The 23,324-nt window shown below is 39.7% G+C and overlaps 2 protein-coding genes and 1 long non-coding RNA gene across 7 annotated transcripts; all 3 read right to left on the bottom strand.

The window, feature by feature from the left end:
* Positions 1-9,481: 9,481 nt before the first annotated feature.
* LOC129442995 (uncharacterized) lies at positions 9,482-11,099 on the bottom strand. Its single transcript, XR_012359461.1, has 3 exons — positions 10,999-11,099; positions 10,793-10,896; positions 9,482-10,310 (listed from the first exon to the last, which is right to left on the bottom strand). It is a non-coding gene; the product is annotated as an uncharacterized lncRNA (long non-coding RNA).
* A 278-nt stretch (positions 11,100-11,377) lies between these two features.
* On the bottom strand, positions 11,378-12,896 carry LOC129436837 (aerolysin-like protein). The gene is made up of 2 exons (XM_055195103.2): positions 12,796-12,896; positions 11,378-12,673 (listed from the first exon to the last, which is right to left on the bottom strand). The coding sequence occupies exon 2, from the start codon at positions 12,654-12,656 to the stop codon at positions 11,715-11,717; it is 942 nt and encodes a 313-aa protein (XP_055051078.1). The 5' UTR covers positions 12,657-12,673; positions 12,796-12,896; the 3' UTR covers positions 11,378-11,714.
* A 1,627-nt stretch (positions 12,897-14,523) lies between these two features.
* Positions 14,524-22,153, bottom strand: LOC129446846 (retrovirus-related Pol polyprotein from transposon opus). Of its 5 annotated transcripts, none has more exons than XM_073857838.1 (3): positions 19,236-22,128; positions 15,158-15,214; positions 14,524-15,023 (listed from the first exon to the last, which is right to left on the bottom strand). In XM_073857838.1, the coding sequence occupies exons 1-2, from the start codon at positions 20,903-20,905 to the stop codon at positions 15,190-15,192; spliced, it is 1,695 nt and encodes a 564-aa protein (XP_073713939.1). In that variant the 5' UTR covers positions 20,906-22,128; the 3' UTR covers positions 14,524-15,023; positions 15,158-15,189. The 5 variants fall into 5 exon arrangements, with proteins under 5 accessions (XP_073713939.1, XP_073713941.1, XP_073713938.1 ...); XM_073857840.1 differs by having other exon boundaries at positions 14,524-14,742; XM_073857837.1 differs by having other exon boundaries at positions 14,524-15,214.
* Between the last annotated feature and the right edge of the window lie 1,171 nt (positions 22,154-23,324).

Raw genomic sequence — 23,324 nt, 5'->3', positions numbered from 1 at the left:
TTAATATTTGTCTCAAATCCCAGCAAGTAAGTTTTTGTTACCTCTAATCATTTTAATTCCAAATAATTCTCTCACTAATTCTTTTTATTAGTTCCATCATACGTCTGAACAATACTTTTGCTCTTTCTCTTTTAGTGGTGTTGTTGTAACAAATAGACCCCTTCACGGTTCACGTCACAGGCGGTTCCCACTGCGCATGTCGGGGTCAAAAAAGTCATTACAGCAGATTGAGTTGCGTATTATTCGGTATCGTCAAAAATGCCTACTTACGTCGTGGGCTGTGAAAATCGCACCAGGTCTTCCGTTAAGTTTTTGCGATTCATGCAGAATCTCAAAAACAAAAAAATACAGCATCTGCGTCTGCAAGCAGTTAACGTGCAGACTGGGACAATGCAAAGATCAAAGAGGCTTGTGTTTGTAGTGCTCACTTCATTTGAGGTAAGTCATCATTTTTCAGCCCTGTTAGATTAAATTATGAATCCTAAATGGTATGAACAGTTTGACCCCATGCTGCGCGCACCCGATACTCATTCAATGTTTACAAACCTTGAAGGGGTCTATATCTTTGCTCAGGCACGTGCAGAGGGGGGGTGCCCAAGCACCTGCCCCTTTACCCCTGGATGACCAAAGTGCCCTTTTTGTCAAGGCATTTTTTTGTAATTAAATGCACTTTTGTGAAGGCCTGCCCAATCTAACTATTAGTAAAATTAATAAAAAATAATTTAGCCGTAAATAAAATTAGTCACTTGATGACATATTGACCTTCCATTGGACAATCTCTTTAGGGACGATCACTAGTTCACAGCGCTAGCGGCGCGCCCACACATGACCGACACTGTGCGCAGAACAGGGAGGATCCCCCTCGAGCCGGCATTGAACCGAAGCGGTATGCTTAATGTTAACCTTACTTATTATTATTATTTTACAAGAAAGACGTGAGGAGAGCATGCACAGCTTTTGTTTATTGCTGTCTATGTGTATTAACATCTCTAGAACGTTAGATGCAAACAGGGCTCTCAAGTCTCACAGATTCGGCGTGAGACACACGCATTTCAGCCAGTTCACATGCCACACCTTGTATTTCTCATGCTGAAAATAAGACATTCTTCCTATATAAAAACAATGGATGAGGCAAAGGCAGGGACGTTCTCTCAACTTCACGCAGCAATGCAAGAACCAAAACACACAATGGGAGGAGTTTGATTTCAAAACGCTCTTACGCTGTTCTAATGTCATCCACCTATCACGCGGAGTTTGTTGGAAGAGCAAGATCCGATAAATACGGTAAAAAACACTTAATTTTTGTATCATATTGAATTTACTATTCCTGGACTCGCCTTTGATAATAGACAATGTGAGCTGATGTTGGGTAATATAGCCATACTCGTGCTAAATTATTAACTCAGTCAAAAACTCTCCAGCTTTGCAACCAGTTTTAGTTTACCTGAAAATAAAGAAAGTACTAGAGGCTTCATGAAATGAATGAAAGTAGCAAACGGCTCCGTGAGAAAGGCTTTAATAGAACAGCTACGCAATTTTGCGTTAAAGCAAAGAAACTTCGCAAAGACGTGCATCGTTTATCTCCACATCTTGATAGCTGCGCTCTCCCTGTCAGGCTGATTGTCGTGGAAACGAGGGGGTGGTCATGAGATGGTAAGAGCTGTCAGAGACCAATGACAGCGCTGACCGTTGTCACATGGTGTATGGTGCGGCATTGCGAGTACAGTAAAAAAAATATGTGAAAACGGACCGCACTAACTGAAGAATTATACAATGTATTTTGGTGCGCTCCGAGTCAGCACCACGGTGCGCACCCACATATGTGAAAACACCCTTAGACTGTATTTCGGTCTGCTTATCTTTACTCGTACACAGAGTTTTAAATTCTAATTCTCTGCTACGTTGCCTCTCACTGCAGAAGCTCCTGACTGGTAGCCAGAGAAACATTAAAAGAGCACATGCGCGTTAGCTGCCTGGTTGGAGCAACCAAATATAAACTTTTTAACACAATTTTAGCGTCATAGAAAAAATTTATGCGCCAGTTCATCACAGATTCACCCTGAGACTAAAGTTTTGATTATCAAGAGGCTGAAGACCAGATCCACTGCTGATGTGGCAGACAGCTTCAATGTGTCTCAGTGTCAAGTACAGAGGATAAAAAAAAGATTTGAAGAGACTGGAGACGTTTTTGACAAGCCCAGGTCAGGCAGACCCCCCAAGACAACTGCTCTTGAGGACCGTTTGTTGGCTTGAAAATCCAAGGTGCATTTTCCACTGCCGCAGAGCTCCACAAGACCAGGTCACCTGAGGTCCCGTCAACCAGAACAGTTTGTTGAATTTTGTCTTGAAATGACCTCCATGGTTGAATCAGTGCCCAGAAACCAGCACTAAAAAAAAACAAATGAAAAAACATGTGGCATTTGCCGAGGCCCACAGCCTGCTAAAAGGATGGATGCTGAAAAAGCAGGAGGTTGATTTTTCAGATGAATCTTCTGTTGAATTACACCACAGTCACCTCAAATATTGCAGGAGATCTACTGGAGCCCGCATGGATCTGAGATTCACCCAGAAAACAGTGAAGTTTGGTGTTGGAAAAATCATGGTCTGTTTACATCCAGTATGGGGGTGTGCAAGAGATCTGCAGGGTGGAAGGCAACATCTATAATCTAAAATACCAAGAAATCTTAGCTACCTCTTATATTCCCAACCATAAAAGAGGCCAAATTCTGCAGTAGGATGATGCTCCATCGCATACATCTCCACATCAAAGTTCCTCAAGGCGAAGAAGATCAATATGCTCCAGGATTGGCCAGCCCAGTCACCAGACATGAACATCATTGAGCATATGTGGGGTAGGATGAAAGAGGAAGCATAGAAGATGAAACCAAAGAATATTGATGAACTCTTGGAGGCATGCAAGACTGCTTTCTTTGCTATTCCGGATGACTTCATCAATACATTATATGAATCCTTGCCAAACCGCATGGATGAAGTCCTTCAAGCTCATGGAAGTCATACAAGATATTTAATTTGGATCTCACAGCACCACTAATTAATTTGCTGAAATATTTTTGTATTTGCAGTAAATTTGTTCAATTTCTGTATAAGCGACACAACTTTTGTTTTGCCAAAATTTGACCTTTCTCTCTTGATTAAATGATAAAAAAATATTTTAATGAAACAAATTTATTTCAGTGCATTAAACAACATTTGGGAGGGTTTTAGCTTTTCATATGAGATATTTCTAACACCAATTGATTAATTAAAAGTCAGGTTAATAGCAGGTGTTTCTACAAAATAGATAAGCGACAAGACTTTTGTCAGGGAGTGTATATTTTTATGCTTCCCAAGTCATCTAATTAAGTACCTTTTGCCTATTCTTTCTATTCAGGGTAGGTAAGGAAAGTCGAGTTTGCCACTATATCCACAAGTATACCAATCACATTACCTTAAGTAAAGGAAAACTCTAAGATTAGATTATACTCACATATAATTGTCAGAAGACTTCCCCAGAAGATAACTCTGTTATCTTTCCTTCTTCTCAAGTTAAGAGTCTGGGTGTCGTCCTCGACAGTACTATCTCTTTTGAGGCACACGTCAATAATATAACACGATCAGCATACTACCATCTGCGTAATATCAATCGTCTCCGACCTTCTCTTTCTGTTAATAGTACTGCAGTCCTTGTGCATGCATTAGTTACTTCTCGAATTGACTATTGTAACTCTCTGCTTAGTGGTGTATCACAGAAAATTATTCATAAGTTTCAGATGGTTCAAAATTCTGCAGCTCGGATCATTACACGAACACCATTGAATGAGCACAAACTCCAGTTTTAGAGCACCTTCACTGGCTTCCGATTAGATACCGTATCCAGTTCAAGATTTTACTTTTCACTTACAAGGCCCTTCATGATCTAGCACCTTCATATCTGAGCGACCTTCTTCATGTGTACGTACCTTCTCGAACCCTCAGGTCTTCTGCTTCAGTGACTCTCGTTGTACCATCTGTGCGCTTGACTACGATGGGAGTTAGAGCCTTTAGTTATACTGCTCCAAAAATTTGGAATACTTTACCTCAAGATATACGAAACAGTTCTAGTTTCTCAATTTTTAAGTCACATCTTAAAACTCACTTTTTTAGACTAGCTTATCATGATTGATTAAGTATTGTTATTGGGTATTGGTTTTATGTATTTATTTGTAGCAGAATGAAGAGTATTCGGGTTGATTATTGGCCAGTGTCATGTGAAAACCTTGAACCTATCAGCAGTTGGCTGGCAGGGTATAAAATGAGGACGCGTTTGTTACCCGGGATGTGTCGTCATTCGTACCGCCCCTTTACGGAAGTTGCAATTTATGAATGGGAGAGTTTCTGAAGTGCTGTCTCGCTGTTCTGCTGCTGTGTGTAGGCTGCCCCTGGCTTTGAGGTTAGTACGTTAGTCTTAAAGATTCGACAATGGAGTGTTTGTTTATAATCTTACGTTTCTGTATAGTTTGTCAACAAACAATCCACTGCATGTAATGGTCCGGAGATTGGGCATAGTATTAGATTACTACAGAAGTTGCCATTTATGAACGGGAGCGTTTTGGAAGTGCCGTCTTTCTGTTCTGCTGCTGTGCGGAGGCTGCCCTTGGCTTTGAGGTTGGTTCGTTTGCTTTAAGGAAGATTTTTTTGGCAATTGAATGTTTGTTTATTATCTTTAGTTTCTGTGTAGCTCGTCAACAAACAATCCACTGCATGTTATGGTCCAAGACCGTGCATAGCACCACATTATGAACATCATCTGGTATGTATGAGAGCTATTTGCGTGGTTTTTCTTTTTTTATTATTATTAATTTTGCCGTTTCATGTTTGACAGATGGAGTGAAAGGCACAACGGTTTCATCTTTATATTTCGGGACGAGATGCGGGTTTGTTAATGGACGCACTGCTGCCTTGCCTGTACTGTGTTTGTTGTTTCCTTATTTAAGCAAATAACTTTCATTTTAGTAAACCTGAACGTGGCTGTCTCTCGCTGGTTTGCCCTGTTTTTTTGAATGTGTCGTCGATTGGAGTTTGTTTTGATTTGTCATTTTGTTTCAAACCATCAATGAGATTTTGTTTTCTTTTGTTTTGTGTTCACTTGTGTATTTTGCAATTTAATTTATTTTCTTTGTTAGATTTAAGTTTAGTTGAGTTCCCAAAACGAAAGTGACATTAATATTGTTTTTTTTTTTTTCTTTTGTTGTGAACTGATTTTCTCCCCTTTTGGGGGGGCTTGCTTTTGCCAGTTAATGTTTATTGTGTGTCTTTTGCTCTTTATTTATCGCGTGACGAAGGGGGTTTATAGAGGAGGGGTTTAGCCGCTATTTAACGGGTTCACACTGAGTGCAGTGCATTGATTGACTTGATTTCACCAGTGTGGGTGTGTGTGGATATTAAGTGTGTCATGTACGGATATTAAGCGTGTCGTGTGTATTGAGGGTCATAGCAGGCCATCACCCTACCCCTTAAGCCTTCTCGTGTATCTGTTTCTTTTTGTGTTCATTTTCTTTTGGAAGTTTTGTAAAGTGTTGCATTTAGTTTTGATATGTGGCTATTGAACCTATGATGTCAATGTGTTGGGTTTTTAACTTTTGTATTTAAATAAAGCTGCTTATCTTTGGTACTCCCTGGCCTATGTCTCTTTGCTCACCAATTTCTTTTGGTTACGAACCTGTGTGTCCCTTGTTTTGGGGCTGAGTTCCCGGTGTATATACCGGGTGGCGTAGTCGACCATTATATAATTCTATACAGTTTTCTTAAGTATCTCATGCCACTGGCCACATATTGTTTAATGTGTTGTTGTTTTTTATTGCTTAACTATGTATTTTATTATTGTAAGGTGTCCTTGAGTGTCTTGAAAGGCGCCCACAAATAAAATGAATTATTAATTATTATTATTAGTTGATTATCTGAGCTAAGTTCACAAAAGTAGACTTCTTCATGTCTTTTATAAAATGTATTAATACTGTTTGGTTGTTTGCAATTACAAGTTTTGCCAAATGGAAAAGAAAAAAGAAAATAAATAATATTACCCAAATTAGATTTAGTCAAGGTAATGACTAAAAAATACTAAGTCTTGAGCACAAGGGAGATGCTGGCTGTGGCATCCAGAACTAAATAGAGTCCCACAGTTGGATCAATTTATGGTCAAGGTCTCAAGGCCAAATTCTAGGATCATGTTCAAGGCCTCATGGCAAGCCTCTGATCCTTTAATCTTACATTTTCTGGGGAATTCCCCTAACATCTTATATATACGACTAAAGCCCTATTCGCACGGGATTAGTATTACCTGGTGACCTCTAGTGATTTGTAATAATTACAGAGGTTGTCTGTGATCTTAATCCCGTGCGAATCGGCCATGTCTGTAATTTGTAAAGTAAAAATTCCTCCGCAAATGACCTACCATATTTCGCCGAACACCGAGGTCCTCTGATAATATTAGTCCCGTGCGAATAGGCATCTCTGTAATTTGGCCAGCATTTGTTACCAGTGAGCCTTTTTTATTTATTTATTTTCTCAGTTTCTGCGCCTCTCGCACTGCAGCTGTGAAGCGCACATACAGAGACACATCCCTTCGATTTTTTTTTTGCTTTCATTGTGAAACTTGAGAACTTTATAAGTATATTTCTAATTTTAAACTTCTAATCAGTCTCTCTCGTCCATCTTGATGATTAAAAATATGCAGAACTGTCAATATTTGCGATCTCTAAGTTTAGGTGGAGCTATGGATGTCGTGGTAAAGGAATTTCATTTGCGGTGATTTTGCGTGGCTTACTTGCGTGGTATACCTTGTTTATTAAAATAAGATTATTACTTAAATCCAGAACAACGAGATGCACTGAGGTAGAACGCAGGGTGCCATCTTTCCCCTATGAGAATATATATATATTATATTAAAGAACATTGTTTAGGCTTGAAGGCAATACATATTAGGACATTTTCAATTTGTATCTTTAACGTTTGAAATTAAGTTGTAAGATCATTTTTAGTCATTTGGCTTTTTTCATCATTTCAGAACAAGCTTAACTGCTATTCATAATAACTTATATTATATTCCGTGTGTTCCTTGGTTGAAAATATGTAGAAATATATACGAGTAAAAAAGTACAGAACAAAAACATTTAGCTCACGCGGAGCGAACGAAAAGCCGTTAATAAAGCAGACTCTCCGTAGAGGACGTGCTGAAACAGTCGAGTCGGCAGATAATCATGATGTTAATGTTTCACGCAGATATTGTTGATGAAAAATTTGCATATCTAAATCCCCAGGCGAGAGTCAAGTGTTCAGTCAGTTAATATACAGCCAGACGTTATATTGGCTGCTGCCTCCTCGTCCACGGAGCGGAGAAATTCGGTTTTTATCGGTTTTAATGCTGGTAAGCAATCATATTTTGGCACCTTGTATTTGTGTTGATCAGATAGTTAAAAGTAATTTTAATCTTTAAAACGGCATCTAGAGGCAGAGGACGCTAATTCTGTCATCTCAGTTTCACTTTTTTCCCCACACGTTCACTCACTGTATGATTTAACGAAATATGATTTGGTAAAGGTACCTTTTACAGCATGTCGCGGTGTTGCGTGATAGTGTTATGCAAAGCCTCAACATTATATCAGGGAGATAAGTCAGTAAATTTAAGTGAAATCACAGGCTTTGCTTATCCCGTGCGAACCGGCCACACGAAACTCAGACGTAGGGAGGTAATTTCTAAATCACACAGGTCCCCAGGTAATACTAATCCCGTGCGAATAGTACATATGTCTCTTTATTTCTCTCCCCCGAGCTCTTTACTTGTTTTACTCTAAGTAAAACAATTTAAAATCTTACATGTGTCTTCTTTTTATTAAACATGCAATTTGTCATGCATATATTCCCAACTTAGTGATTATAATACTTTACATTAAAGCAACACTTGGCGTATAAAATAACAAAAGAAGTTCAACAATGGAGTATAAAATAACAATCCACAGGTTTTTATTGCTCCCAAGGATTGCATATAAATTTGGGTGTAATACTTTGCTTTTAAAGGTTGGATAATTTGCATCTCACACAACAAGGGACAGTGGCTCTAGCCACTGGGCCACCCTCCTGTGCACGGCCCTGTCGGACGATTTATTGGAGCATCCTTAGGGTCCTCAATAACTGCTATATCAATGTGTGCTGAGCCCCAATCACTACTGACAGCAATAGACAAAGTCATAAGGAGAGTTTGCTGGAAGAACCGCGGGTGGATGACATCAAACTACCGCGAGAACAATTGATTAGCAGACTCCTCTGTATGATTTCTTGAATCGCTTTCGCTGTACTTTGACGTCATCCACCCGTTGGTTCTTGCAGCACCGCATGAAGTCAAAGAAGCCTAGCCTATATGATGAACAACATTCAAAACTCTGCAGCTGACGGACTTTAAGTGACACTGAAACGGCTATCACATCCTATGTTTTCAGCTTAGCGAAACTGGCATGCAAATATTTTAAAATGATTGTAATAAGAAACTTGACTTTTTTCTGTGTATCAACATTATTTCAAGACAGATCAAACTGGAGCGCTGCTGATTCTGTTCAGACACTTTGAATGGGTGTGCATGATAGCATCGTGTGGGTAGCTGACTATCAAAATAATCAAGTTAACAAACTGTTTGTATATCTTGTAAGTCTTCTACACTTTATTTTAGTTTTCAGATAATAAAAACATGATGTTGGGGGAGACAGAACCCATTTGCAGACAACTTTTGAACAAAAATACTTTTATTGTTAACAGAAACACCCTTGAGGGGGCCAACAATGATCCAAATAATATAACGTGACGTGACACTTAGCGGTGGAGGACGAGACGAGACAGGAACCTACAACATCATCGAAAGAAGAACAATGATCCAGCACAAGACAGTAGACACAAGGGCATTAAATGAGGGAGAAGTAAACTAGGGAACAGGGACAAACAGGTGAGGAATTAAATTTGAACATAAGTATAATCCATTTGTTAACTTTGACAAAAAAAGAAAAGTAATGAGGGAAAAACATGTTTAATAACTGTGCTTAAATGCACAATTGTGCTTAAATGATTTGTGCTTAAATGATTTCTTACAGGGTAGAAAAACACTTTTTTAGAACCAGTAAAGTCCTACAATGACAAACTTGCTTATATGAAACAAAAAATAATTGTTCATTAACAAAACCTTTTTGTTAGACAGCACAGTTTTTCCTCTGTCAGGCTCCTGTCAATCATTGCATCATCTCATCTCCCACTGCTCTGTATTGTAGTGTGCACTGAAGCTTATGCTGGATCAAGCGAGCAGACACATGTCTCTTAACATAAGTGCTGTCAGTTTATGTGTAGCACATACGCCCTACAGTATGGTATCAGTTCTTTCTATTTCTATGGACCAGATCAGAAGACTTAAATTCGCTCGAGAGCCAGTGTTGCAGTGAGACAAGGGAAATAATGACTGAAACCGTTTGTAGTAAAAGGTAAGTATTTCTTTTGTATTAAAATTGTTTCTTTGCAGGAAAATAAAATAAACAATAACAACAAAATAAACTCAAAATAGCAGCTTCAAATGAAACCTTCAAAATGTACAAAAAGTCTTCTGGTCTTGGGAAAACTTCTCAAATTAATTTAAAGCTATTCAATTATTCAAATATATATTATATATAATACCAGCTTCAAATTTCTTTTACACAAAAAAAAGTAGTAGTGTCCCTTTAACACTCTTGTTGCTTTCACAGACAGAAATACAACCAGTTTTAAGTTCACAGTTTCTTTAAACCACCTTCTATTTCCTTTTCAGGAAAAGAGAAAACTCAATATAGAAAAAAAAACAAAATAAAACACTAGAACATTAACCTTCAGGTAAGTTATAAATCTAATAACAATGCAATCAAAGTATCTTTTCAATAAATTGTAGAAATGTTCAACCAATAAAAGGATTGACTCAATTCAGTGTCCTTTGTGCTATTTGTTCAATGTTCAGTCAACTTAATGCAAATATGCAACTCCACGAAATGGAAAAATGGAAGACCGTTTTCTGTTCACGGTATGGCAATGTCCACGAGAAATAATGTGTGCAATCCTACCACTTTGATGAACACGAAATGTGCAAAGTTCGAATAAACCGGTTGGCTCGCCAGTTTCTACCAATATCAAACACTTCTCATTACTGGTAGAAACAGTTGAAACTCCAGAATCCAAGGAAATCCTCGTCAAATCTCAATGAGATATGTAGCAGATCAGGGAACAATAAGATAGAAGAAAAACAAACAAAAGGAGAGAAAAAAAAACCCAACCTTGCAAAGACAAGGCAGAAAAATCACAATTAGTTTCCACTTAACAGCATTTACACTTTAAATGGTCAGTTTCACTGCAATAAATGCTTAAAGTGCATCAATACACATTTACAGATAACATTTATCCTTTCCCTTCAAACATTTCTTATCATCATCATCATATATTAATGAAAAATAGCATCTTAAAACGACAACACACACATAGTTAGCTTTAGCTCATATAGCACATGAGACCGCATGGTTTACAAGCCACACGTGTACCACGTCACAGTCATCACTTTTATAAAGTTAACAAAATGTACATAAACTCTTTTAAACAGCATATCAACACATAATATAAGTAATATATTAACACATTCACTTATTTTTAATGAAATTTGATTGAAAACATACATTACAGAGCCAGTTAAAACACGTGACTCAATAAAAGACTAAATAACACGTAAACCATACTCAATATAGTGATTTATGAGCTCACTTACCAAGAACAAATCAATAACGATCAGAAAAAGTCCCGATGTATCTAGAAATACTGCTTTAAGCTGTATTTTCGTTGGATAGATCAGCCCAACGTCTCAATATATCTCTAAGGTCAATACAAACGCATTTTAGATTTTATTAACAACACAATCGGGTTATCAGTGTTTCAATCCATGCATTTTAACAATTAATCCAGTGTTTTACTCACTTTTATCGATCTTTAAACTCTGATTATGCACATATCTGATCAAAAGGCCATCTCACTTCTCTCCGTGATGAGAGTCTGCTCGTTTCTGATCAGCGCACCGATGACGTAATCCTCTAAGGGCGGAGTTATTCTCAATTTCTCATTACAATTATGTTTTCAATTTTTTATATTTATTACTGCTTTTTACAGAAATGCGTTGCTCAGGCACTCAAATAACTAAATAAAATGCTTATATGCATATTTTAATTTTCTGTTCTCACTTTTACACTTCAGGGTTATGTGGGCAATAGTAACCTGGGTTACATATGGTTTCAGCGTTTATGTGTTGAATTAAAGTTTAGCCTTCAGTGGCACTAAAAAATAAAAGAGAAACTGAAGCAAACAACTGATGTTAAAAAACTTTATTCATGTTAGGTTTTCATAATACACAGCTCATTAACAGTAAAGTGAGATATCATTAAACACAATTGATTTACATGTTTTTTGCATAATAAAATCACAACTTAAAGCAAAAGATGACAGGTGATTCATTTATAATTTCATCTAAAGCATTCTAGCAGAAAGTTAAAATAACACAGCCTTTTAAATTTGAACTTGAAAACATTAAAACATCAAATCAAACAGAATAAATGAATCTTTTAGAAACACTAAGACATGACATGAAGAAAAATTGATTAATCAAATGAAGAAATGAATTTCTGTATGTAGTCTTCATATCACAGATCGGATTCTTTGGTGTTTACTCTTATTTTAGTGTAAGTGACTCCTCTGTATTTTCCCTTTGTTTCGTATGTTAACACAGCACCATCTTCAGTCGTGACCTTTATGGTACCGGTGTAAGGAAGATCAAAACTGCACCTGCCTATGGTGATATGGACATCTACTTTCTTCTTCGGTGGCACATCTATTTTAAATGATTCGGTTTGTGTTCTTTCATCCTTCACTTCTCTACTGTAAGTGTTTTCTGTTCCTACTGTATAACTGAATCCTGCAGAAACTTCTACAATCCCGGGAACCCCGGCCTTCACCTCCATAGAGAATGCTCTGGTAACACTTTCTTTCGTAGACCAAGAGGATGATTTGGTTATTGTCTTTGAGCTTTCAATTGTTTGCTCTTGACTGACGGAGGTTTCATTCTTATAGGTACTAGATTTGATTTCTTCCAGTGCGACATACGGTGTCATCTGGGAAAGAGTGGGATACTTGACATCGGTGAGAACTACTGATTGTATTTTTTTGAGAAACAAAAAACCCATTTGGTCGATGTCCCATCCGCATCTTCCCACAATGCCCAGACAAAATCCAGAGCCGACATTAATAGGATATTCTGTCTTCAATCCCCAGCTTGTCATTTTCACAAAGAATCTTCCTCCACGATTGGTTTCAAATTTGATGGCTCCGAGACGCGTTCCTGCTCCGTTTCCCCACAGAGACAATGATGTGATGAGTTCACCGGTCTGAAACACATACTCTTCATACGATCCCTCCGGTCTACCAAAGGTTTCTTCACTGCCGTCTGTAAGCCAGGCCCTGACCGCCTTCACCTGTGATCCTCCAACCCAAACCCAGATCCTCTGTAAACTAGCACCATTACTCTTACCGGTGAAGGAAAACTCATGACCTCCATGACCACCGATTAAATACAGAGTTGTTGACATGTTTAAAGCGAAAAGATCTGAGAAATATAATCACAAATTAACATCAGATATGGCCAAGAAATTGAATGATAAAAGAGAAATGCAATTTTAATGCACAATAAAATAAAAACCAGAAATGTAGCCCACTAAGTTCACTTACTTGAATGAGTGTAGTCTGATAAACTTCAGGTGAAGATCATCTGATGGTTTCTGTTTGATGTGACAGCTATTTATATACAGAGTCCACGAGTCACTTACAATAAACCACTTGTTCACTTCAGATACACCTCTCACTCTTTCTCCCTCTCTCTCTCTCTCTCTCTCATTGTAAAGAAACAAGGTTGGGTGATTTCCCCTGTGGCTTGGAGTATAATCATTGTCGAATGCCAATTCACTCCTTAGCAAGCAAACATAGATCAGAACACTGTAGAGACACAGGGGTGGTCTTATTTCATTTTTGGCTTAGAGTATACTTATTTATGGATGCCATTTCAATCCCTAGCAACTAAACAGAGTACCCTACCAACCATTTAAAAACGTCTTGGGTTACGTAAGTAAGCCTTGTTCCCTAAAAAGGGAACTTCAACGCTGCATCAGAGCTGATGCTATTGGGAATGCCTACAGCAAGATGGCGTCTGAGTATGTATATCAAATTTGACCAATGGTTGGGCGTGACATCATAGACGGAAGCCAGAGATCATAAATATGGCAGAAAGGAACGCCCACTTTATCTGGCATATGCTGAAGCAGATGTACAGGAACTTTGAAAGTATGACCAGGAAGACGCAGCATCTCGTTCCCTTCTCAGGGAATAAGAGTTACATACGTAACCCGAGACTTTACTTTTTGAGGAAACTTCAACGATGCATCAGAGCTAATGCTATGGGGAATGTTATACCCATTCCACCAGACTACCTAAGTGCCTGTCTGTGTGTGGAAAGCACAACTGAGACCAAAGCACACGATCCCCAAGAGTAAAGTTAAGATCCAATTCAAAAGTGTAGAAAAGTGAGCGGTGAGGATCTGCCTGCCGCATCACAGATATCCTGGATCGAGGCCCCTGCCCACAGGGCCCTATGTGCTGCCATACCTTGAGTTGAATGTGCTCTGTCGTTTAAAGGAAAGGGCAGTCAAGAGGCACATGGGATAGCCTCGGTTTAAACTCTGCTTGGTGGGGTCTGGGAACCCATTCCTGGCCGAACCCAAGCAAACATATATATGGGCCAGACCCAAAAACTCTAGGCAGGGGTAAAACACAGTGCCCCTCACCTGAGACTACTAATCCCTCCAGATTGGCCCATGAAATGGGGAACCGTCTAGAAGGGAGACCAGGTCTGAAAACCATTCTCCGGTCGGCCAACAAGAGGCTACGAGCAAAAGCTGCACCCAGTGGCGGTCCTGGCTAGATTTACGCCCTGGGCGAACCATCCCTTCGCCGCCCCCAGAAAAAAAAATTACACCCAAATCCCGCCACCAACGTGTATTATTTTATTATATATAATCTTAAATACAAAAAGGTAACAAGAACAGAGAAAAACAAGATAAATAAATGTAATACAGTGTATAAACACACACACAGTGGGTGCTCTAACTCCAAAATATTTCAGAAGTGCCCCTGAATTTACAATTAAGATCCAATATGTAAGTTAGATACACTTACATCACACATGCATCAGTTACCCAATTTAAATGACCATAACACATATTTTATTAGTTTATAGGATGTTAACAAATGCTAAGCATACACTACAAATTATTTAAAAAGCTATATCACTGTGTTGCTTACAAAATGGCATGTCAATTTATATTAGAAGTTATTTAAGTTCACATATATGTAACCTACAGGTACCCCATAAAAGGTGGTAAATGACCAGGCACAAGGCAGTGGTGAAGTTTTAACTCAACAACATTTTTATTCAAACAAATAGAGACAATAGGATGTAACGCAAATCTCCAATGCAGATACCCACAAAGAAATCAAAAGAAATAAAACAAAATAAAACAGAGCGACCCCCGGATGGCCACAGGTTACCTATTCGTGTGAAGATAATGTGTTAGACAAATGTGCTCGCACTGCAATCCACTCACAGCAAATCACACTGCAGACCTAAAGAAAAAGACATAAGAGTGACCAAACCACCACACCATCATCCACCAGTGAAGGCAACCCCGCAGCCACCGATGGGTCAAAATGAAAATCTACAAAAGGAAACAAAAACCAATATTAGCAACAGTGGGTACTGCAAATGAAGTACATAAACACTTTAAATAAACTAGAAATCATTCGGTTTGTTCTCTGATTGTGACCTTAGTTCTTATATGGTCAACCTAAAGAAACAACACTTTAAAAGGAAAATTAAATATCAAATAAACGGTAACCGTGCATCCCTGCAAGGGAAAACACAATCCATTACTAAATAAATAAAACAGAGAAGCCCAGATTTACATTCAACCTTCATATCAATAGTCATAAAACAATTAAAACTTTATAAACCCTTTAAAAATAATAAAATAAACAATACCTCTACCATCCTTTATCTTGTTTTAGTGATATTCAGGCAACCAGCAAGTCCTTAATACTAAAAACAACAAACAAAATATAGATAAAAAATACAATAAAATACATGTGGTTCATTTTAATCAAACAATAAAATCACTACCTGCCAAACGATGCCTCATATGTTTGACACTAATATCACTAGTGTTTGATATACAACTGCAGACAAACGATCTTTACTCCTGCTGGTCTATTGCCATTACGCAATACATCGCGCTGTGTTTTCTATTCAATCACCACACAAAGCGTACGAGAGACAGAAAAGCATTATTTAAAATAACTCGATGACTGATAATTTCCCATATAATATCAATGCCATACCTTAGCTTTGTCGTAGCTACTTTTCATGGATTAGCGGAAGGACCAAAGGAGGAAGTGAAAGAACGAATCATACCACTTCCTTTTATAGCACTAAGGCTGATGGGATTTGTAGTTCCCAAAACACACCCGTTACAATCTATCTACCCCCTAGATTTAAATCGACGTCCCGTCGATTACTTTAGAACACTACAACCAAGGACGGAACATTACATTAGGCCCATTGTTAGACAGTCTTATCATAGGAAGAGCAAGCTGATCACTTAGCTGGACTTCATTAGCACATACTGGCCGAGGGAGACGATGTGGATTTGAGTGGGACCCAGCTGTCGGCCTCTTGGTTCGTCTTACTACCACTTCCAGTTGTTGTGGGGGCTGATGGTCTTTAGAAACATCTTGATAGGCATCATCTAACAGAGGTTGAGGCATATTAACTTTATCTTGAGTAATGACATCCTCAGGTGCTAGGGCCACAATGACATTCTCCTCATCTCTGTCTCCAAAGATTTCATGACGGTCCCCTAAATTCAAGAGTCCAGGATCATCCAATGAAATATAAGCTGGTCGCAATTCACAACGGTGAATATGTCGAAGATTACCACCTCCTTCCAACGGAACAATGGAGTAGACTGCTCCGTGTTCATCTGGGCATCGGACCACTTTATAGGGAGTAGCATCCCAGGCATCCTGGATCTTATTCCTGCCTTTTTATGTTATGAGCTCTCTGATACACCACCTGGCCTTCTTGTAATTTTTCATGGGACACCTTAGAATCATTCAATCGGGCACGATGCTCTGCGGCAGACTTTAGGCGGGCTCGAGCCTTATTAAACATCCGTTCCAGATTATCTTTGTGGTCCACTACCCAATCCACTTCACTCTGGGTCTGACTATCCAATCCTAATATAATGTCAAGGGGTAGATGTGGTTCCTGTCCAAACATAAGTACATAAGGACTGTGTCCAGTAACTTGATGCTCCGTGGTATTATAAGCGTATACTACCTGGGCAAGATGGTCTGGCCAATGGCATTTTTCTTCCGGGGGCAGAGTACGCAGCAAATCATGCATTGTTCTATTAAAGCGTTCACATTGCCCATTTCCTTGTGGTCTATAAGGTGTTGTACGAGTTTTTGAAATGCCATACAGCCTACATAACTCTTGAATCAGTCTACTTTCAAAGCACCGCCCCTGATCTGAGTGGATTTGTCGTGGTACTCCAAATAAGTAGAACCAACGTTCTACCAAGACCCGTGCCACTGTTGATGCTGTTTGATCCCTTGTCGGAATGGCTTGCGTGAATTTTGAAAACACGTCCGTCATGACCAGTACATTTTCAAGTCCATTTGATGCAGGTTCCAGCAAGGTGAAATCAATAGCCAGTATATCCAATGGCCTCTCCGCCGTCAAGTGCCCCATAAAACTACGTACTTTTGGTCGTACCACTTTCGCTAAGGTGCAACGTTGGCATCTCTTACACCATTCCTCAATGAACTTGAACATACCAGGCCAATAACATCGAGTTCTCACTAAGCTTGTTGTTCTTTCAATCCCTTGATGGCCGTGATCATCATGCAAACTTGTAAGGACCCTTTCTCTGAGGGCGGCTGGCAATACAACTTGACGGATTTCTCGATGTTCATCTTGTGGGAAAAAACGGCGATATAACACTGCCTCTATCTTAATCAGCTTTCCCCACTGCCGTACTAATTCAAGTACTTCCGATGGCTCTGACGCCCTCTCCTGTGCATCTGGTGGTCTTTGCCGATCCCAATAAACAAGAAATCGTCCAATAACTGCATCAGATTCTTGTAGCTTGCTAAGATCTTCTCTCGGTTGTTCGGGGAAAACAGAAATGGTTTCACTTGCAACATGTTGACAGTTCTGAGCACATTGATATAACTCTCTTGGTATTACAGTAGTCATTGCCAGTTCGGCTACAGGTGCAGCAGTTTTTCTAGACAGAGCATCAGCATTCACATTGGACCGTCCAGGCTTATACTTAATTTCCAAATCAAAATCCGCAAGCTGGTTAGCCCATCGTTGTTCCAACGCCCCCAATTTTGCGGTGCGCAGATGACTGAGTGGGTTATTGTCTGTATACACCAGGCATTTCTGACCAAGTAGATACTCTCTGAATTTTTCAGTAACAGCCCACTTTAGAGCCAAAAATTCCAGTTTCATGGAGCTGTAATTCTGCATGTTACGTTCTGAGGGTCGCAAACCTCGGCTGGCAAATGCAACTGGCCTGTACTTGCCTCCCTCTTCCTGCGATAGAACTGCTCCTAGACCTTGGTGACTTGCATCAATATCCAGGATAAAGGACTTACTAAAATCAGCATAAGCTAGCACTGGGGCATTGATTAAAGCTGCTTTAAGAGTTTGAAATGCATTTTCACATGACTCAGTCCATTTAGTCCCTAGATCAATCTTTGGCCGCTTGGTTTTCTTTCCCCTGATCACTTCTGCCACCAACGTATTCAAGGGTCCAGCAATACAAGAAAAATTCTTCACAAACCGCCGATAATAGCTTGCAAAGCCGAGAAAGGATCGAAGTTCTTGAAGATTTTTCGGGCGAACCCACTTAGCTACCGCAGATGTCTTTTCCGGATCTGTACTGACGCCCGTAGACGAGACCACATGCCCCAAATAACAGACCTCTGGCTGAAAGAAATGGCACTTACTCAGCTTTATCTTTAAATTCTGTTGTCGCAGTCGTTCTAGCACCAACTCAAGTCGCTGAAGATGTTGCTCGACAGTTGCTGAAAAAACAATCACATCATCCAAGTACAGCAATAAAGACTGAAAACTCTGGTCGCCAAAAATTCTCTCCATTAGCCTTTGAAAAGTACTTGGGGCATTACATAATCCAAAGGGCATCCTATTAAATTCAAAAAGGCCAAATGGGGTGCAAAAGGCAGTCTTAAAACGATCAGTTTCAGCTACTGGCACCTGGTTATATCCACTTGCCAGATCTAATGTCGAAAACCACTTTGCTCCAGTCAAGGCATCAAGCGACTCCTCTATCCTTGGTAAGGGGTAGGCATCCTTGCGAGTCCTAGAATTGAGCTGGCGATAATCAACACACATCCTCAGTGAGCCATCCTTCTTCTTCACCAACACAATGGGTGATGCATATGGGCTACAACTCTCCCTAATGACTTGACTGTCCAACAACTGCCTAATGTGTGCCTTTGCGGCCTCAAACTGGCTGGGAGGAATTCTACGATATCGCTGACGTACTGGTGTATCATCCACTAGTGGGATTTGATGATCAATTAAATTTGTACACCCCAAATCACCATCATGCTTAGAAAAAACATCAGAATATCTTGTTAATAATCTCCCAACTGCCTCCTCCTCAGTCCCTGACAGCCCCTGCAATTTTAGCCCTTGAACATCAATGCTTGAAGTTATGGTAATGGCTTGACATTGTACAATCACTGTATTAGGGTCAGATTGTAAATCTGCTTTGAACACAATGTCCTGTTCTGATTTAATAACTACCTCTGCACTAGCCAAACTACCCAATCTTATTCTTGGTGGCAAATATAAAGCTTCTGTACCAACATTGACCACTGGTATCTGAACTATACCTTGTGTACATTGAACTAAGGCCGGTGATATTAACACCCCAGGAGGCAACCCCCCATCACTGGGACCTAAAGGTTCTAAAACAAAGGTGGTACAACTTTTTATACTCTTAGGGCACAATGCAGGTACTAACCTCATGGTCCCAGCTGGAATCTGAACCGGATGGAGGGACTGCACTCTCACGTAACCAATAAATCCAGGAAAAGGGGCATCATCTGCTCGCTGACACTGAGACAAGGCATCTTTCCAGCCTATCTCTGCCTGCCTGACCTGTGGGACTGAGAATAGTGCTGTGCCATGTTTTTCAAATAGATCATTATAACATTGACCAATCACATTCATACCTAAAAGACCTGGGGTCAGCTCTTTCCGCTGATGAAACCCAGCATCAACAGGATCTTTCACAACCAAAATACCTTGTCTAGGAAGAGTTTGCCCCAATACGGTCACGTCCACTTCCAAGTATCCCACATATGGTATTTCAAGACCATTAGCTGCTTTTAATTGGAGCCAACTACATTTTTTCAGTACATCTACTCCCAATTGTTGAAAATGCTTCTCAAAAAATGACTCTGTTACAGTAGTAACCATTGACCCTGTATCTAATAAACAAGAAATCTCAACCCCACCCATAAGCACAGTTACAATGGGACATTTGCCCACAAGACGTTGTAAAATAGTAGGGCAGACGGGTGACTGTGAAACTTCACTATTATTAACAGTTTGACTCAGAACTGTAGGGGATGCCACACTATCATGCTCCTCCACTGAAGTTTCATTTACATTTACTTGGGGTGTTCTAGGGTTCGACTCTATAGGCCAAGGTTGTCGACAATGTCTAGCTATATGCCCAACCTTATTACAACGAAGACATCGTCGTGAACTATTTTGTCTAGTTGAGGTAACAGAGAACTCATTCTTTTGAGACATTAAACTATCAAAACGTTGGGTAAGTTCAGTTATTTGTATCTGTTGCTGCCTCAACATCTCTTTAACCTCTTTTAACTCTGTAGACTCATGAAATTTAACTTTAGGCTCATGCTCAACTACTCGGCCTTGAGTCAAATTGCACCATGGCTGAACACGTGAAGCAGCTATTTCCCCGTTTCCCTCTTCCACCCACCTAAGAGCTTCACTTCGAACCTCCAGTAGAGTAGAAGATGGCTTCTCCCGTACTAATCGTTTTAATTCACGTTTCAGCATCACATCTCGAACATGTTCCATAAACTGATCACGAAGAACCCTATCAGAGTTCGGAACACTTTCTGGATTACCACAAAGAATCAAGTCCATTAAAGACATTAAAGCATGGGAAAATTCAGTCAATGATTCACCCTCTTTCTGTTTTCGTTCAAAAAACCTCTGTTGTAGTTGTACAAATGTCTGTTTCCCCCCATACAAGTCTCTTAAAATATCAAAAACAGATTCTGGAGTTTCCCTAGTAGCTTGTGGACGGAGTTTTATCTCCATTCTAGCTTCCCCCCCCAGATGATCAAGCAAAAACACAACCTTCTCTTTATCAGACCAACCCCTGCCCTCAATACACACCTTGGCCTCTTCAGTCCAGTCCTCAACGCTTAATGTGGAGTCCATATTCCCATAAAACCGTGGGCATTTCCTTTCTCGTGGAACATAAAATACCCTACTCAAAGACACTGGAGATGAAGAATTAGCATTAGTCATAGAAGGGGGCCGTTGGTTAGAAGCATTGCTACTGGAGGGGGGATTCTCTCTCGTCAGCTGCTCATTTTGAGCCTGCAGCTGCCGTATCTGCTCCCGCAAGTCTAATAGTTCTTGTTCCATCTCTGTTGACAAATTTGACAAAGTTCAGGGAAAAAAAAAAGTGATAGAGGTCCCACGAAGTGAAGTCCAATGATGCAGAGTCTGATGATCAACCTCATGCACGATTACCGTTTATTATTTAAAAAAAACTAACAAAACTTCACAACCACCTTCGCCAACAGAGATGTTTGCCGACTACGCCAATTGTAACCTACAGGTACCCCATAAAAGGTGGTAAATGACCAGGCACAAGGCAGTGGTGAAGTTTTAACTCAACAACATTTTTATTCAAACAAATAGAGACAATAGGATGTAACGCAAATCTCCAATGCAGATACCCACAAAGAAATCAAAAGAAATAAAACAAAATAAAACAGAGCGACCCCCGGATGGCCACAGGTTACCTATTCGTGTGAAGATAATGTGTTAGACAAATGTGCTCGCACTGCAATCCACTCACAGCAAATCACACTGCAGACCTAAAGAAAAAGACATAAGAGTGACCAAACCACCACACCATCATCCACCAGTGAAGGCAACCCCGCAGCCACCGATGGGTCAAAATGAAAATCTACAAAAGGAAACAAAAACCAATATTAGCAACAGTGGGTACTGCAAATGAAGTACATAAACACTTTAAATAAACTAGAAATCATTCGGTTTGTTCTCTGATTGTGACCTTAGTTCTTATATGGTCAACCTAAAGAAACAACACTTTAAAAGGAAAATTAAATATCAAATAAACGGTAACCGTGCATCCCTGCAAGGGAAAACACAATCCATTACTAAATAAATAAAACAGAGAAGCCCAGATTTACATTCAACCTTCATATCAATAGTCATAAAACAATTAAAACTTTATAAACCCTTTAAAAATAATAAAATAAACAATACCTCTACCATCCTTTATCTTGTTTTAGTGATATTCAGGCAACCAGCAAGTCCTTAATACTAAAAACAACAAACAAAATATAGATAAAAAATACAATAAAATACATGTGGTTCATTTTAATCAAACAATAAAATCACTACCTGCCAAACGATGCCTCATATGTTTGACACTAATATCACTAGTGTTTGATATACAACTGCAGACAAACGATCTTTACTCCTGCTGGTCTATTGCCATTACGCAATACATCGCGCTGTGTTTTCTATTCAATCACCACACAAAGCGTACGAGAGACAGAAAAGCATTATTTAAAATAACTCGATGACTGATAATTTCCCATATAATATCAATGCCATACCTTAGCTTTGTCGTAGCTACTTTTCATGGATTAGCGGAAGGACCAAAGGAGGAAGTGAAAGAACGAATCATACCACTTCCTTTTATAGCACTAAGGCTGATGGGATTTGTAGTTCCCAAAACACACCCGTTACATATAGTTTATATAGCAATAAAAAAGGACACAGTCAGGAGGTCTGTGTGAGTTTGCACTTGTTGTGTTGCAAACACAAACTAGACTGTGTGTTGCCTATGGGTGAATTTAGTTGCATGACATGGTGCCTCAATTCTAATAGTTGCTAGTTCAGCAAAACTAAAACCAAAAAAACAGTCGTGTTCTGTGGCTAATAGCAACATATTAGCAAGAGGGCGAGGCTAATATAAATAACGTTAGCCTATTTCCTACTGTCACTCACGTCGTCACTTATAGAAATCGGCATACCTTTATCTTTATAATTTTTCCTCATCTTCTTTTCTTCTTTTTCTGATCTGGGCAACTTATGGCTTCTTTGGTCTTTTAATTCGATCCATGGCGTGATGATGATGAAGACTCGACATCATTAACTTTGCATTACATTTTGCCAACAGCAACGTCCGTTCGCCCGTCAATCAACCGGTGTCACGTGACGTGGTCACGTAGTAGATGACTCTACAGATTTTTTTTTCACAAAATCCAATTGATAACATGTTCGTAGGTATATGGGTCTATGTTAATTTTAGGAATGAAAAATACAATTTATTTGGAAGCAGACGCAGCAGTTTGTGTTGTGTGTGGCCTCTGGCCTGGGATCAGTCTATCCCTCGCTCGCCCCACATAAGCCGAGCGAGCGATTTGCAGTCGCAAGTTGGCCCGCCCCTTTCTCCCGTGCTTCTTCTGACACGCACACAACCTGTGTATATGACTCTCAGCACTAACTTGACATGGAAATGAGCGTTAGTCTAAAAAACGCTTTGATGTTTTTTTTTTTAATGCGCTCGTGCGCCCTCACATAGATTGCGCCCTGGGCGTTCGCCCACATTGCCCATAGCAAAAACCGGCCCTGGCTGCACCTGTGCTGCCGGACCTTCTGCAGAACTCCAGGGAGCAGAGCGATTAGTGAAAAACACACGGGAGTCCCTCAGCCCCTTCATGTGTCATTTGCATCCAGCCCGAGTGGAACTGGGTAAAAGAGAGAAAACCGAAGAGTTTGAATTACTCTGAAACGCAAACAG

Source organism: Misgurnus anguillicaudatus, chromosome 19 (genome assembly GCF_027580225.2).
Source record: "Misgurnus anguillicaudatus chromosome 19, ASM2758022v2, whole genome shotgun sequence".
In the NCBI taxonomy this organism is placed as follows: Eukaryota; Metazoa; Chordata; class Actinopteri; order Cypriniformes; family Cobitidae; genus Misgurnus; species Misgurnus anguillicaudatus.
Note: the sequence above shows the minus strand (reverse complement) of the source record. Positions and strands in the feature narration are given on the sequence as shown.